At 37.8% G+C, this 14,790-nt stretch overlaps 1 protein-coding gene across 1 annotated transcript in view; it reads left to right on the forward strand.

The window, feature by feature from the left end:
* COL14A1 (collagen type XIV alpha 1 chain) overlaps positions 1 to 14,790 on the forward strand; it is a gene marked incomplete at its 3' end in the record, with an annotated part of 266,456 nt that overhangs the window by 117,148 nt on the left and 134,518 nt on the right. The window contains exons 17-21 of the mRNA XM_082858482.1: positions 6,673 to 6,799; positions 8,225 to 8,364; positions 8,850 to 8,982; positions 10,319 to 10,378; positions 11,970 to 12,121. Of these exons, the coding sequence (XP_082714608.1) occupies positions 6,673 to 6,799; positions 8,225 to 8,364; positions 8,850 to 8,982; positions 10,319 to 10,378; positions 11,970 to 12,121 (612 nt within the window). The remainder of the gene's footprint in view (positions 1 to 6,672; positions 6,800 to 8,224; positions 8,365 to 8,849; positions 8,983 to 10,318; positions 10,379 to 11,969; positions 12,122 to 14,790) is intronic.

Consider the following 14,790-nt stretch of genomic DNA (forward strand, 5'->3'; position numbering starts at 1 on the left):
GATACAGTATTTTGCACTCAGTGACGAATACTCTTCAGAAATTCTCTCCTTGGAAATATATTTTAGCAGGCTAGATAGCAAAGTTATTTTTATTTTTTTTTTCCTTATCTTGGTCCAAGAAACTAAGACAACAAGGGAAATAGGTTGGATTACATGATTTCTATTTTCTGACCAAATAAAGCACATATTTTCATATGCAGAGACAAACTTTTTCCTACAAGTAAATCCAAGCAATATTTTGCGGAATGTGCCATCATACGGGACACTAGGCAATGAATGGACCATAACTGCACATTTGCTAACAGCACAGAAATACTGTTCAGCATCTTTCATTAAATCATCAAAAATCCCGAGGGCAAATAATTCTGACAAAGCTGGAATCTTTAGACTAGCTGCTTTGCTTTTGAAGATGAGATCCTGGAGTAGAAAAAGAAGGAAGTCTAAAGCACCAAGCTATTGGTGTCTCTTTGTTATCACCAAGAAATAAACTACTTTCCCAAGGGTTGCAAATTCAGCTGTGTAGGAAGGTTATGCAGATAATGTAAATGAGTGCAGAAATTGTCACACCTGCAAAGAAATACAGTCTCACCTGTTTTTCTTGAAATATGAAGCTACCTTAAGTTATATTTCATATTCCCATTTTGGGGACATGCATGTAGAAGAAATTCTCTACTGAAAGACAACAATAAATGACAAGGGACAATGGGTTACAGTGACACGGATGCTGGATGTGGTGGGGAGTACCCTGCCGGGGAGTTTGTACATGTTCATCCAAGAAGCAGCTGGTGTCAGCTCCTGAAGACGGTTGCTGCACAGAAATCTAGCCGGGGGCTGCCAGGTCTTGTTCCCCTTGACTATGTGACCAAGGATTTTTATTTCTGTGTGAAACTTGCCAATTTTAAAATGTTGACTCATTGAACAATTAAAATATCAGGGCTTCCCTGGTGGCGCAGTGGTTGAGAGTCCGCCTGCCGATGCAGGGGACACGGGTTCGTGCCCCGGTCCGGGAGGATCCCACATGCCGCGGAGCGGCTGGGCCCGTGAGCCATGGCCGCTGAACCTGCGCGTCCGGAGCCTGTGCTCCGCAACGGGAGAGGCCACAACAGTGAGAGGCCTGCGTACCGCAAAAAAAATAAATAAATAATAACATAACAACCGTATTCACTAGCATATTTTTTCACTGCAAAATATTCTTATTTGGTGATAATTTTTCTTGAAATAAAAATAATTTATCATATATATGTAAATATGAGTTATATAAATATATTTATATTTTTTATTGAGGTGTAATTGACATATAACATTATATTAGTTTCAGGTATACAGCATGATGATTTAGTATTTGTATTCATTGTGACATTTCATAATAGGTCTAGTTAACATCCAGTTAAAAAAAATTATAGCTGTTCTGGCCTCTCATGGCATTTTACGTTATTTGCCTTTATAAATAATGACTCCAGACTAATAATATATTTGTTAAGAAATACATGTGCTTTTTTGCAGTGTTTTTCAATCTTGGGAGTGCTTTTGGCATTTGCTATTTCTAATTTGTATTGTGCTGGGAAATTAGAAAGCTATGTTTGATAAAACTGAATTTAAAATATGAGTAAATAGACCATGAACAAAAGTCTGAGAAGATTTTATTTGAGTAAAATGCATAAACAATGTGTAGATTTTGTAACATTTCCATTTTGACTGGTGTGTGTGTTCTTAATTCTTAATTGTTAACCATGCAGTTGAGACTAAAGGTTGCTGGATAAGTGTCTTATGTAAATTAAATATTACTTTACCTAGTTTTGGAATATATGATTTTAAGGGTGAATATTCCTACCATATTTTGCTTTACTTCTATTAATTTAAGCTTTTATTTAAAGATAATGCTACAATTGGATTTTTAGGAAATTCCCAAAATATTCTGGAATGAATTTCAAAATATCCCAACTAAAATCTACTTACTACATAACATGTAATTGATTGTAAAAGCTTGTTTTCAACTCAATTCCTATTTCTCTGCTTCACTTCCTCCCATCTTCCCTCCTTCACTTCCTCTTCTTCCTCTGTGTCTTTTCTGCATGACCCCTCTCCCTAACTTTTGGAGACCAAAAAAAAAATAAAACAGAGCACTTAAACAAATGCTGCTGCTACTGATGATGGTGATGGTGATGATTATGATGATGATGGTGATGGTGATGATGATGGTGGTGATGATGATGGTGGTAATGATGATAGTGATGATTATGGTGATGATGGTGATGGTGATGATGTGGTGGTGATGATGGTGATGGTGATGATGTGGTGGTGATGATGGTGATGATGATGATGATGGTGGTGATGGTGATGGTGGTGGTGACGATGATGATGGTGATGGTGGTGATGGTGATGGTGATGGTGGTGGTGACGATGATGATGGTGATGATGATTATGGTGATGATGGTGATGGTGATGAGGATGGTGGTGATGGTGATGATGATGGTGATAATGATGATGGTGATGATGGTGATGATGATGGTGATGATGATGATTATGGTGATGATGGTGATGAGGATGATGGTGATGATGGTGATGGTGATGATGATGGTGGTGATAATGATGATGGAGGTGATGATGATCGTGATGATGATGATGATAGCGGCTAACACACATTGAGTGCTAATCCTGAGACAGCCTCTGAGGTTTTTACAGAGAGCACCTTGTGCAAATTTTATAGAAAAAAATGTTGCCAAAGCCTGACCTGTCAAACTGCAGAAAGAAGTCATCTCTGATAGCATGTACTGTGAAAAGATTTGGGGAAATGTGCAAACATGATGGAGAACTAAAGTGCTGCCATTTCAGTTTTAGAAATGAAAGGCCATAGTTTTTAGACTCTGAGAGACAAGTCCAGTCCCCTACAGCAGTGACTCAACAACAGAGCCCAGAGCAGAGCCCAAGTCCCTCATTCTTCATCAAGGATTCTCTTCATCCATCCTAGAATAGGCTGAAATGAAGTTTTTGCTAGATAGTCTGAAAAATTTTTCTCAAAAATCGTTGCATAACAATGAATCATAGTCATTTGTTACCATTTTCCCAAATTCTTCTCTTACATCTTAAAAGTACTACCAATAAAATGAGTTCCAGAACTTAATCTAAAACATAACAAGTAAAAATAAATGATACCTAGAAGTTTTCATTTGATGAAATAAAATGTTCAATAATTAATGCATAAAATATGGTCTGTTCAGCATCAAATAAAATGTTTTTAATAAACTAGATATTTTCAACAGATATATATATGTTGAAAAAATATATAAATATATATATTCAATATATAATGTTCAAAATACATATGCCTTTACATATTTATATGTGTGTATGTATATGTGTATATATATGTGTGTGTGTATATATATATATATATATATATATATATATATATATATATATAAAAATATACACTTACATATAAGTATACCAAGGCGTAACTATTCATTCCAGTTAATAGTTTTATGTCTCCAGGAAAGTTGGTTAAGGTCTTTGTGCCTCAGGTTCCTCATTTGTAAAACAGTCATTATAAACACCTAGTGTTTGACGGGGGATAGGAGGCTAAATAAAACACTGAATGTAAGGTCCTTGGCACATTATAAGTGCTCAGTAAATCTTAGCCATTACGATTCAAAACAACAGAAAGCAATAGGAAATATAGTTTAGAAGACCATCTTGAACTCATATTTTAAGTATTTGTCTTCTCTGTGAGTTTAAATAATGGAGCCATACTGTAAATAGTATTTACAACAGAGAATTTAGAGCGTGAAACCCTTTTGTTTAAGTTTTAGGAACTAGCTGGCTTTCCCTTGGGCAAGTTCCTTAACTTTTCAGAGTCTCATTTTTCCCATCTTCCACTTAGGGGTAATAACGAGCTACCTTACAATGTTGTGGTAAGGATGTAAGTACAACTAATGCATGTAAAGCATGAGATAATACCCAGACCAGAGTAAACATTAAATGCTAAGAATTACCCATAATATTATCAGGCCTAGATTCAGAAGAAGATAATACATATTTTCAATTAACTATTGGCTATGTAACCAACACCCGGCCTTAAAATAACAACCCATGATTATGTAACTTGGGCAGGCTCAGCAGGGTCAGCTTGTCTCTGCTCTGTGTGGTTTCAGCTAAGGTGACTCTTAAATTCATCTGGAAACTTGACTGGGCTGGAACTTCCAAGATGACTTCAATCCATGTCTGGGGTGGCTGAAAAGGCTGGGGTTGGCTGGTGCTCTCTAGCAGAGTGACTCAGAATTCCAGAAACGTGAAAAGGGAAACTCCTTCCCCCAGGGCTGGCAATCTTTCTTTTGACTTGAGGTCAATTCCTTCAAGATGTCTATGGTTTCTGGATTAACTTTTTGCTCAGATGAGCCCCCTCCCTTTTTTTTTTTAAATCTCTTGTAAAATGGATCTTTGGTGCTTCCATCTCAGTTTTCATTTATGTATTCTGTTCACTATAATTCAACATACAGTAGCAAAGAAGCTAAACAAGGTCCTGACCTCAAGGGGCTTACACTCTATGCAGGAAATAATAAACATCTTCTACTAGGAAATAAAATGATTTCAGGCTGGGATGGGTGCTAGGGAGAAAACAAACAAAGGCAATGTTAGAGAATCACCCTACTGAGATACGTAGAAAAATGAACACCCCCATGAGGAGGTGAAATATAAGTACAGTCCTGACAGACGGTGAAGCCCTAATTTTGAAAAGAGCCAAGGAAATAGGGTCTCAGACAGAATGAATTGCATGTGCAAACTCCCTGAGGTGGGAAAGACATGGAAAGAAAGTTGGTGTGTCTGACCAGGGATTTCTCTTTTTATGTGAAACTTACCAATTAAAAAATGTTGACTCTGGGAGGGAGATGCAAGAGGGAGGAGATATGGGAATATATGTATATGTATAGCTGATTCACTTTGTTATAAAGCAGAAACTAACACACCATTGTAAAGCAGTTATACTCCAATAAAGATGTTAAAAAAAAAAAAGTTGACTCATTGAAGAACCAAACTAACAGCAACTGTGCTCACCTTCTCCTGCATGGTTGCTCATCTATTTAACTCCTACAGAAGTTATAGTGCATGTCTGGCTACTACTAGCAAATCCGGCTATAAACATTACACTTATTTGTATTAGCGTTGCAAATTTTGTGTACTTCACTTTCTATATCTTTAATGAATGGAAATAATATTGCTTGTAACTATGTCATGAGAATTAACTGATAGGTATTCTATTTAAGGTTGTAAGATTAGAAATGTGAATATCTAAATGGTTTTATAATTTAGTATCTCTTTTGCAGTACTTGCAGCTCTGCTGCCAGCCAAGTGAACTGCAGACAATAAAATGGCTTCTGTTTCCTATATTTATTTATTTATTTATTTTTTAAACATCTTTATTGGAGTATAATTGCTTTACAATGGTGTGTTAGTTTCTGCTTTATAACAAAGTGAATCAGTTATATATATACATATGTTTCCATATCTCTTCCCTCTTGCATCTCCCTCCCTATCCCACCCCTCCAGGCGGTCACAAAGCACCGAGCTGATCTCCCTGTGCTATGGGGCTGCTTCCCACTAGCTGTCTACCTTACGTTCGGTAGTGTATATATGTCCATGCCTCTCTCTCGCTTTGTCACAGCTTACCCTTCCCCCTCCCCATATCCTCAAGTCCATTCTCTAGTAGGTCTATGTCTTTATTCCTGTCTTACCCCTAGGTTCTTCATGACATTTTTTTTTCTTAAATTCCATATATATGTGTTAGCATACGGTATTTGTCTTTCTCTTTCTGACTTACTTCACTCTGTATGACAGACTCTAGGTCTATCCACCTCATTACAAATAGCTCAATTTCGTTTCTTTTTATGGCTGAGTAATATTCCATTGTCTATATGTGCCACATCTTCTTTATCCATTCATCCAATGATGGACACTTAGGTTGTTTCCATCTCCGGGCTATTGTAAATAGAGCTGCGGTGAACATTTTGGTACATGACTCTTTTTGAATTATGGTTTTCTCAGGGTATGTGCCCAGTAGTGGGACTGCTGGGTCGTATGGTAGTTCTATTTGTGGTTTTTTAAGGAACCTCCATACTGTTCTCCATAGTGGCTGTATGAATTTACATTCCCACCAACAGTGCAAGAGGGTTCCCTTTTCTCCACACCCTCTCCAGCATTTATTGTTTCTAGATTTTTTGATGATGGCCATTCTGACTGGTGTGAGATGATATCTCATGGTAGTTTTGATTTGCCTTTCTCTAATGATTAATGATGTTGAGCATTCTTTCATGTGTTTGTTGGCAGTCTGTATATCTTCTTTGGAGAAATGTCTATTTAGGTCTTCTGCCCATTTTTGGATTGGGTTGTTTGTTTTTTTGTTATTGAGCTGCGTGAGCTGCTTATAAATTTTGGAGATTAATCCTTTGTCAGTTGCTTCATCTGCAAATATTTTGTCCCATTCTGAGGGTTGTCTTTTGGTCTTATTTATGGTTTCCTTTGCTGTGCAAAAGCTTTTAAGTTTCATTAGGTCCCATTTGTTTATTTTTGTTTTTACTTCCATTTCTGTAGGAGGTGGGTCAAAAAGGATCTTGCTGTGATTTATGTCATAGAATGTTCTGCCTATGATATAGCTATTATGACTTCTTTCTTTTGCAGGTTGAAGTTGATCCTATTACTACGTTCCCTCTGAAGGGCTTGACACCCCTCACCGAGTATACTGTTGCCATTTTCTCCATCTATGATGAAGGACAGTCGGAGCCTCTGACTGGAATTTTTACCACAGGTAAGCCTTATTATGGTTTGAAAAGTTTCCAAGAGTAACTGTATGGAAACCAGAAGCTGGAGCAGCTTCTTCAATTGTGATTTTGAAGAGATTGCATTTTAATATTTGTTTGCTTTATAGTATTATTACCCAATGAACAATTAGGTGAGTAGAATGCCTACTGGCTAATCATGTTCTTTCAAAGCAAGGGAAAGAGGGACAGGACCATCTAAGTTCAAAGGTCTCAGTTAAATAAAAGTGTGCATTGTTTCTTCCTGATCTCACACTGTTTCTTTTGTTCTATTGACATAAAATTTTCACATTTCTTCCATTGATATATGTGTATATTAAGTTGAACTTCCAAAATTAAAGCTCTCCAACAGTTTTTGACCTACAAAAAATGACAGTTTCATACCATTTAACCTAATACATCAATCTATAGCCAATAATTATTTTCATGAAGCTTGCAATATTAATACAACAATGTGGGATATTTTAAATACTAAAATAAAAAATAAAGCATGAATGCATTATTTTTCTTTTCTATATATACCTTGTAGTCAATAAATATAACTTCTTTCTGCCTCCTGGTGGAAAAATTCTATTGTTTGCTTTCTGGACCTATCATGAATTGCACTTGGAAACAAATTTAGTGCTGTATTGAGATGAGAAGGTAATTTGGAGAGAGATGAGAAATAAGCTGGACTGAAAAATAATCTTCACAGAAAAAAGTTTAGTAATTTTGCAAAATCTCGCAAGGGCTAACTGTAGTTGGAATTCTCATGGTATCCTGTCAAAGAGTTTTAAAATCTCTGATTTCATATAATAAAAATCAATGACTGACAATTCATTTTCGGTGTAATTAGATGTTATGGTCTCTGTTGTACATCCCAGAAGTGTTTAAGCAGTGAAATAATGGATGTCTGATAAATTATACTTCACTCCTGATGGCAGCCACATGTACAAGATTAAAAGGATGAACGTTCTTCTCTAGGATTTAACTTATTACTAGAGAGTGATTTAGGCACCAACGTGAATAAAGCTAAAAGTGACATTTCTCAGGCCTCTAGGGCATCATTTTGTTAATTTCTTCAAAATACTTGGAAAATAGTATCTTTGTAAAGTAATGAATATGGCAGTCTTATTTTTTTTTATAGTTAATGAAAAGGGCCAAATAGAGAATCTAAGAGTTCTGGAAATTCCAGGAAAACTGTAAAAATCTGCTGTGTCCCTGGTCTTCCTAACTTGTTCTGTGGGTAAATGCTGGAAACAGAAACATAAGCCCACACTGGACTAATTCGCGCTGCTTTCCCTGCTTCCATGTGCTTTCCTAACACAAGAGATTCACCAGAGGGTCTTCTCTACCTGTGGCCCCGGGGAGCTGCTTGAGTTATGGTTTTCTTCCCTTCTCAGTTCCCTAACAAAATCTCCCTCCTTGGCTTACAGAGGAAGTTCCCGCCCAGCAATACTTGGAAATTGATGAGGTGACAACAGATAGTTTTAGAGTGACCTGGCATCCCCTCTCAGTTGATGAAGGGCAACACAAGTTGATGTGGATTCCAGTCTACGGTGGGAAGACTGAAGAAGTGAGTTGTCTGAGGCTGAAAATTAATCCAGGGCGTTTTATCTGGAAGTGAATGCCCACTGCTGCATTTGAGTTGGTCTTTGTTTTAAGACACATTGAGAATCCCAAAAGTAATACTATTTTCCATGGCCTGGAGTTTTACAAATGTCAAATCATATGACTTTTGTAAAATTAAAATGCATTTTTGCTAGGGCTTTAGTTATGTATGTTATGGATTTCCAGATTCTTTGATAGTCATAAATGACATTTTTAAAAACTTCAAAAAAGGCCCCTTTTGCAATATTAATCGTTTATTTGCTGAGAGATTTGAAAAGAAAAAAGTCTCTGGTTTGACTTTAAAATTGAATTCAACGGCCCTGAAGTTGTTTATGCTTAGTCACTTATTACTTACGCTCGGGATAACATCTTTCCATTTTATTATTTTTTCTTAACTTTTTCCTGTGTTATTCAAGTAAACCCAGTTACTAAGCACCAAATACTTTGCAGGTTGTCCTAAAAGAAGACCAAGACTCATATGTTATTGAAGGCCTGGAACCTGGCACTGAATATGAAGTTTCCCTGTTGGCTGTACTGGATGGTGGAAGTGAGACTGAGGTGGTGACTGCCGTTGGGACCACACGTAAGTCTTGGTCAGGCCAAGATGGACTTCACAAGCTCCGACCATTTATTCTGACACACTCTTCACGCCACCAGGTTCCCTGCACATCAGCCTTATTCCTGGCTACAGAGGCTTTGTCCCTAGAACTCTTCATACATTTTGACCTTTAATGAAAGCAATATGTGGAGCATCTTATTAGACTCCTAGTCTATCATCACCTAAAGGCAGGGACCATATCTGTCTTGTTCACCATTATGTCCCCAACACTTAGCACAGTTCTTGGCATATTTTAACTGTGCAATGAATATTTGTTGAATGGAGGAATGGTTGGATGGATGGATGGGTGGATAAATGGATGGATAAATGGATGGATGGATGGATAGATGAAATAAGTTATAAATGAGCAAACAAATAAATATAGGGCAAAAATGTCCAAGAGTTTCTGGAATTTCCCAAGTTGATCTTGGTTCCAAGAATCCACAAAATTCACTTGCTGATTCATTTGTCCCTTCATTTTTTAAGTATGAGGTATTAACCACATATTAAATTATCTTTGATTGGGTTCCCTGGAGCCAGATTCTGAAGTAGAAAATTGCATCCAGAAGGTTTATTGAAGAGTGTAGTTGGGAGATATATCTGTAAGGAAATAGGACTTAGGGAGAAGCTAAAACAGAGCCCTCAGCTAATTCTATTAGAAATTCTGGACCTGGTATGACCCTTCTGAGTGGTCCCAAGTTGAGTCAAAGGGGCTGGGCCTTTCTATCCCCGCATCCCCAGTGATTGGAGGCAGGCCATCCCCTGACAGAGTCTGCAACCCCAGGCAAGGCAGTTACCAGAGCTCTGAGCCATTGGCAGCTGTACTCCAGAAGCTGCTGGATGAGTATGTTGATGAAGAGGGCATCTAGGCGGATCACCACACAGCAGCTCCATCCACTGGTTGTCCAGGGTGGATACAAGAAATAGCAGATGCACTTCTTATTGTCTTCCTTGCTGGTCCTATTTGGCAGCCCCTTTACAACTTGATCTATAGCACTGTTTAATTTCCTTTCCTCACCATGGTTATGCCCCATTTCAGAGTAACTGGGTTTCACAATTTTATAGATGTAATTCAAGTGTTTATATGAAGGCTGGTATCTGTGATTAGAAACTAACTTCTTTGGGTTTGTTTCCTTATCTGTGGAATAGATACAATGTCTACCTTACAACTCACTTCTCTCTTGCAACCGTGGTCAAGGTTGTTGTGAGAAACAAGTGACATAATATAGGTGAACTTTTCTTTGAAAACTATAAAGTGATATACACAAATGTATAGAGTTATCATCATTACAGAATTTTAAAGTGAGGAATATTTTTTTAGTTGACAGTGTTTGGACAGAACCGCCTACGACCGAAGCACCTACCAGGCCTGTGACATCAGGTAAGGACAAATAGAAGCCTGTTTACCCATAAGAAAAATTTGATTTAAACAGAAGTTATATTATCCCAGTTTTATTTGATTTATATGATTGATTAGGAACAGGGCATACCAGTTCAAATTTCACACCCCTCAGAGCTCTCAACCTCTTCTTATCCCTAAATGCTAATTGGTCTTCTCGTCTACTAATCAATATCACTGTGGTACTCTCTATTTTTCCCATCTTTGTTTTGAATTCCCATTCTAATCTTTTAGAGGACGTTAGTATCCAGCCCCAGGAGTCTCTGCCCTACTCTTGGTCTCAGTGCCTTCTCCTACTGCTTTCTGTTGAGAATTATTCATATCATAGTTTCCATGCATTTCTGTGGGTAACTGAGCCATGGCTGGTGTATTGGTGTTCCTACATCAGCTATTTTCTCTCTCAGCTTAACTCTCCCCTCCGTTATAATATACCTCCCAACTAGTTGTTACAGTCAACTAGATTAAGCAAGTTTGTTGATATTTATTTCTTGACCTAAAACCTTTCAGTGAATCTCCAATACCATTCATTTATTCATTCGTTCACTGATTCATTCATTCTTCAGTTAACCTTTACTGAGCCCTTCTTTATGACCCCACATCTCTTAATCATAACATACAAGATGCTTCCTGACTGGGTTCTGCTTCCCTTCCTGGCCTCAACCATATGTTTCATGCTTTTCCCATATCCTCCTGCCATCTAGAACTCCTAACCCTGAAGGTGAGATGTTGCATTCTGTACCTACAGCCTAGTAGGTAAAGTTTTGCCTGATAAATGTCACTCTCCTGTCTCCTCTGTGACACTTTCACTATTTTTGTCGACTGTAGATCATTGTATGTCTTAAAGGCCCAACCAGTCTGACATACAGGAAAAGCTCAATGAACGTTTGCTGAATGAATGAATAAATGAATGAAGAGAAGAAAGAGTCCATGGAGATGGACAGAATGAAAGGAAGTTGGCACAAGAGGGAGAAGAAACAATGGGACAAATGAGAGAGCAGTCACTTTGGGAGATGAAAAGGAACGTGTCAGAGAAAACGAGTGAAGGAGTGTGGACAGATCTCAGAGAAAGGATGAAATCCATGTGGCCTGAGTGGATAGAGGCAGCCCTGGTGGGAGATTTGTGCTTTGAGTGACAAGTGTTAAAACAGAAATGGGGGAGCAGGTGATGGGATGTGTGTTGGATGCTAGATTGCACGCAGAGGTTGACCACATTTGGTCCCCCAGCTCCGCCCTAATGTGAAGTTCTCACAGTCGTGCTCCTCTTTGGGCTCCCCTTCTGGTTTCCTAGTCTAAGGGCTGCTCCCCAGTTCCCCTTCTTAGTGTATATACAGAGCTGGTGGTTTGAGGGATCCATGATCTCACCTTGAGATCTCTTAAGCCCATTTTTGTTTGCTACCAGTAGGTATCATGGCTCTCTATTAACTAAAGCTGTGTTGTTCTCGCTTCACCTGGGTCTACATGGTAGAGATACATTAAATGATACTTATTGTCATGTCCACAGATCATCTCTGTAGCTCATTTTGAAATACGACGGATGAAAAGTTCCTTAAATACTTGGTTGTGTTTATTCCAGTTTTCCGCACGGGAGTCAGAAACCTGGTTGTAGATGATGAAACCACTTCTAGCCTGCGGGTAAAATGGGACATTTCAGACAGCAGTGTGCAGCAGTTCAGGGTGACCTACCTGACTGCTCAAGGGGACCCTGCCGAAGAAGTGGTAGGAACGGTCTGTATAAATACAGCTGACTAGCAACTCCACAAGTTTCCTGACTAACCAGGCTAACGAGACTATTTCCTGAGATTAACGCAAGCTTTACTCCCATTTCTTCATTTCTCTGGAAACTAATGTTTTTGCTTGATCCAAACTTAACAACTGGTCTCCTGATGACTTTCTGTCTCCGAAACGTGCTCCGCATACAACCTGCTTTAAATTGATAAAGCATCTGAACCTTCTTTACTGCTTTGCTTCTGTTGCCTTGACAACTTCTTAGAGCACAAAAATTGGGTCATAAATAGTCCATTATACACTTGTCTGTGTGTGTGGGTATATGTGTGTGTGTGTGTGTGTGTGTGAGTGTGTGTATACTTTTGATATGTAAATTTTAAATATATAAACTTATTTATTTATTTTGGTTGTGTTGCATCTTCGCTGCTGCACGTGGGCTTTCTCTAGTTGCGGTGAGCAGGGGCTACTCTTTGTTGCAGTGCACAGGGCTTCTCATTGCGGTGGCTTCTCTTGTTGTGGAGCACGGGCTCTAGGCATATGGGCTCAGTAGTTGTGGCGTGTGGGCTCTAGAGCGCAGGCTCAGTAGTTGTGGCACTTGGGCTTAGTTGCTCCGTGGCATGTGGGGTCTTCCCGGACCAGGGATTGCACCCATTTCCCCTGCATTGGCAGGCGGATTCTTAACCACTGCAGCACCAGGGAAGTCCAATATATAAAATTCTGTATGTATATATACACATATATAACTTTTTTGCCCTTGGGAATCTGATTAGAAGTTTTTAAATGAAGCATAACTCAAAGATCTTCTTTATGCAGTTGAAGTGTTCCTAATGAAATGCCATCCATTAACAAATAGTTGTATTTTTCACTGACATTGACTCTCTTTGAGTAGATTTATAGTCATTTCTAATGTATTCTTAATCATGAGTGTCTCCTTGTGGGATTTAGATTTTTATGTGTTGAGTTTTTTTTGTTTCATCTGTATTTGTTTTTCTCTATTGAAAACCTGGGTAGACTCTTTTTTATTAAGAAATAAAGTGTTTTTATTTTTTAAAATTAAAAACAATTTTATACAGTTTTTAAAGGTTAGTTTCCATTTACAGCTATTACAAAATATTGGCTATATTCCCCATTTTGTATAATATATCCTTGAGCCTATCTTACACCCAATAGTTTGTGCCTCTAACTCCCCACCTCCCCACCTCTCCCCACTGGTAACTACCAGTTTGTTCTCTATATCTGTGAGTCTGCTTCTTTTTTGTTTCATTCACTAGTTTGTTGTATTTTTTAGATTCCACATATAAGTGATATCATACAGTATTTGTCTTTCTTTGCCTGACTTATTTCACTTAGCATAATGCCCTCCAAGTCCATCCTAGCTATCACAAATGGCAAGATTTCATTCTTTTTTATGGCTGAGTACTATTCCATTGTGTATATGTACCACATTTTATTTATCCATTCATTTGCTGATGGACACTTAGGTTGTTTCTATATCTTGGCAATTGTAGGTAGTGCTGCTGTCAACATTGTGGTGCATGTATCTTTTTGAATTAGTGTTTTTGGAAAACTTGGGTACAGTCTTAATCGTGGCCTTCCCATGTTTTCTTTATTTACACCATACCATTCCTTTTACTCTAGAACCTGAAAATTGTTTCCTAGGCACACTTCCCATCAGGCCCAATAACTCCGGTTTGTATCCAAGAGAAATGTTTCCTTTTAGTTATGAAATATGCTTTATTTAGCTTCATTAGTTGCATTTCTTTCCCTCTGCTGCATTATATTTGTGACACTCTAGGAAAGAAATTTCCACATACATTATTGTTCAAGAATAGCATTATTGTGCTCGCTTCAGCCGCACATATACTAAAATTGAAACGATACAGAGAAGATTAGCATGGCCCCTGCGCAAGGATGACACGCAAATTCGTGAAGCGTTCCGTATTTAAAAAAAAAAAAAGAAAAAAGAATAGCATTATTATCCTTTCTTCCTTTTCCTTACTTATAAAGCCTTTGGTGGCAAATTATTTGTATCTGTATGATATCAATACATAAACCATGGTTTGAGCTCAAGAGTCTCTCAGGAAAGTACTTAATTTCAAGCTGATGGATGAATTGTTGTAGAACACAATGATAACACAATGGACAGTAACCACGTCCACTGTGAATAAGCAGAAGGTCCATGAAATCGGTCTGGGAGTACTTTTGGAAAATTAATGGACACTTGAACAAAATAGGTTGAATTATAAATTCACTCGGATCATAGATTTCAAATAATCAATGATTGGAAAATTCAAAAAAACTAAAATTGTGCTTAGCCGTGGTAACTAAAGACCTAATTTGGATGTTTTACTTTCCCTGTTATTGCCCTCATATTTTAACTTAGTCCCTAAAATGAAACCCATAAAAACTTCCCAGAGTGAGAGTTTTGTTTTGGTTTTTGTTTCTTCTCTTACCAAGAAACACATTAAGCTTCTTGCTAAATTATTCCCGCTAATTTGGAATGAGTTACAGTTTAATCTTGTGCATGCACTTACAAGCTATGCAAGGTAAAATAATAATAATATTTACTTTGGATTATCTCTAGATAATTTTCCCTTTGCTAGTTTCTTTCATTTCACACTGTTTATTTTGAAACAAACTTGGACACCTAGATGAAGCAGAAAAGATCA

This window comes from Leucopleurus acutus (assembly GCF_964270905.1).
Source record: "Leucopleurus acutus genome assembly, chromosome: 17".
Lineage (NCBI taxonomy): Eukaryota > Metazoa > Chordata > Mammalia > Artiodactyla > Delphinidae > Leucopleurus > Leucopleurus acutus.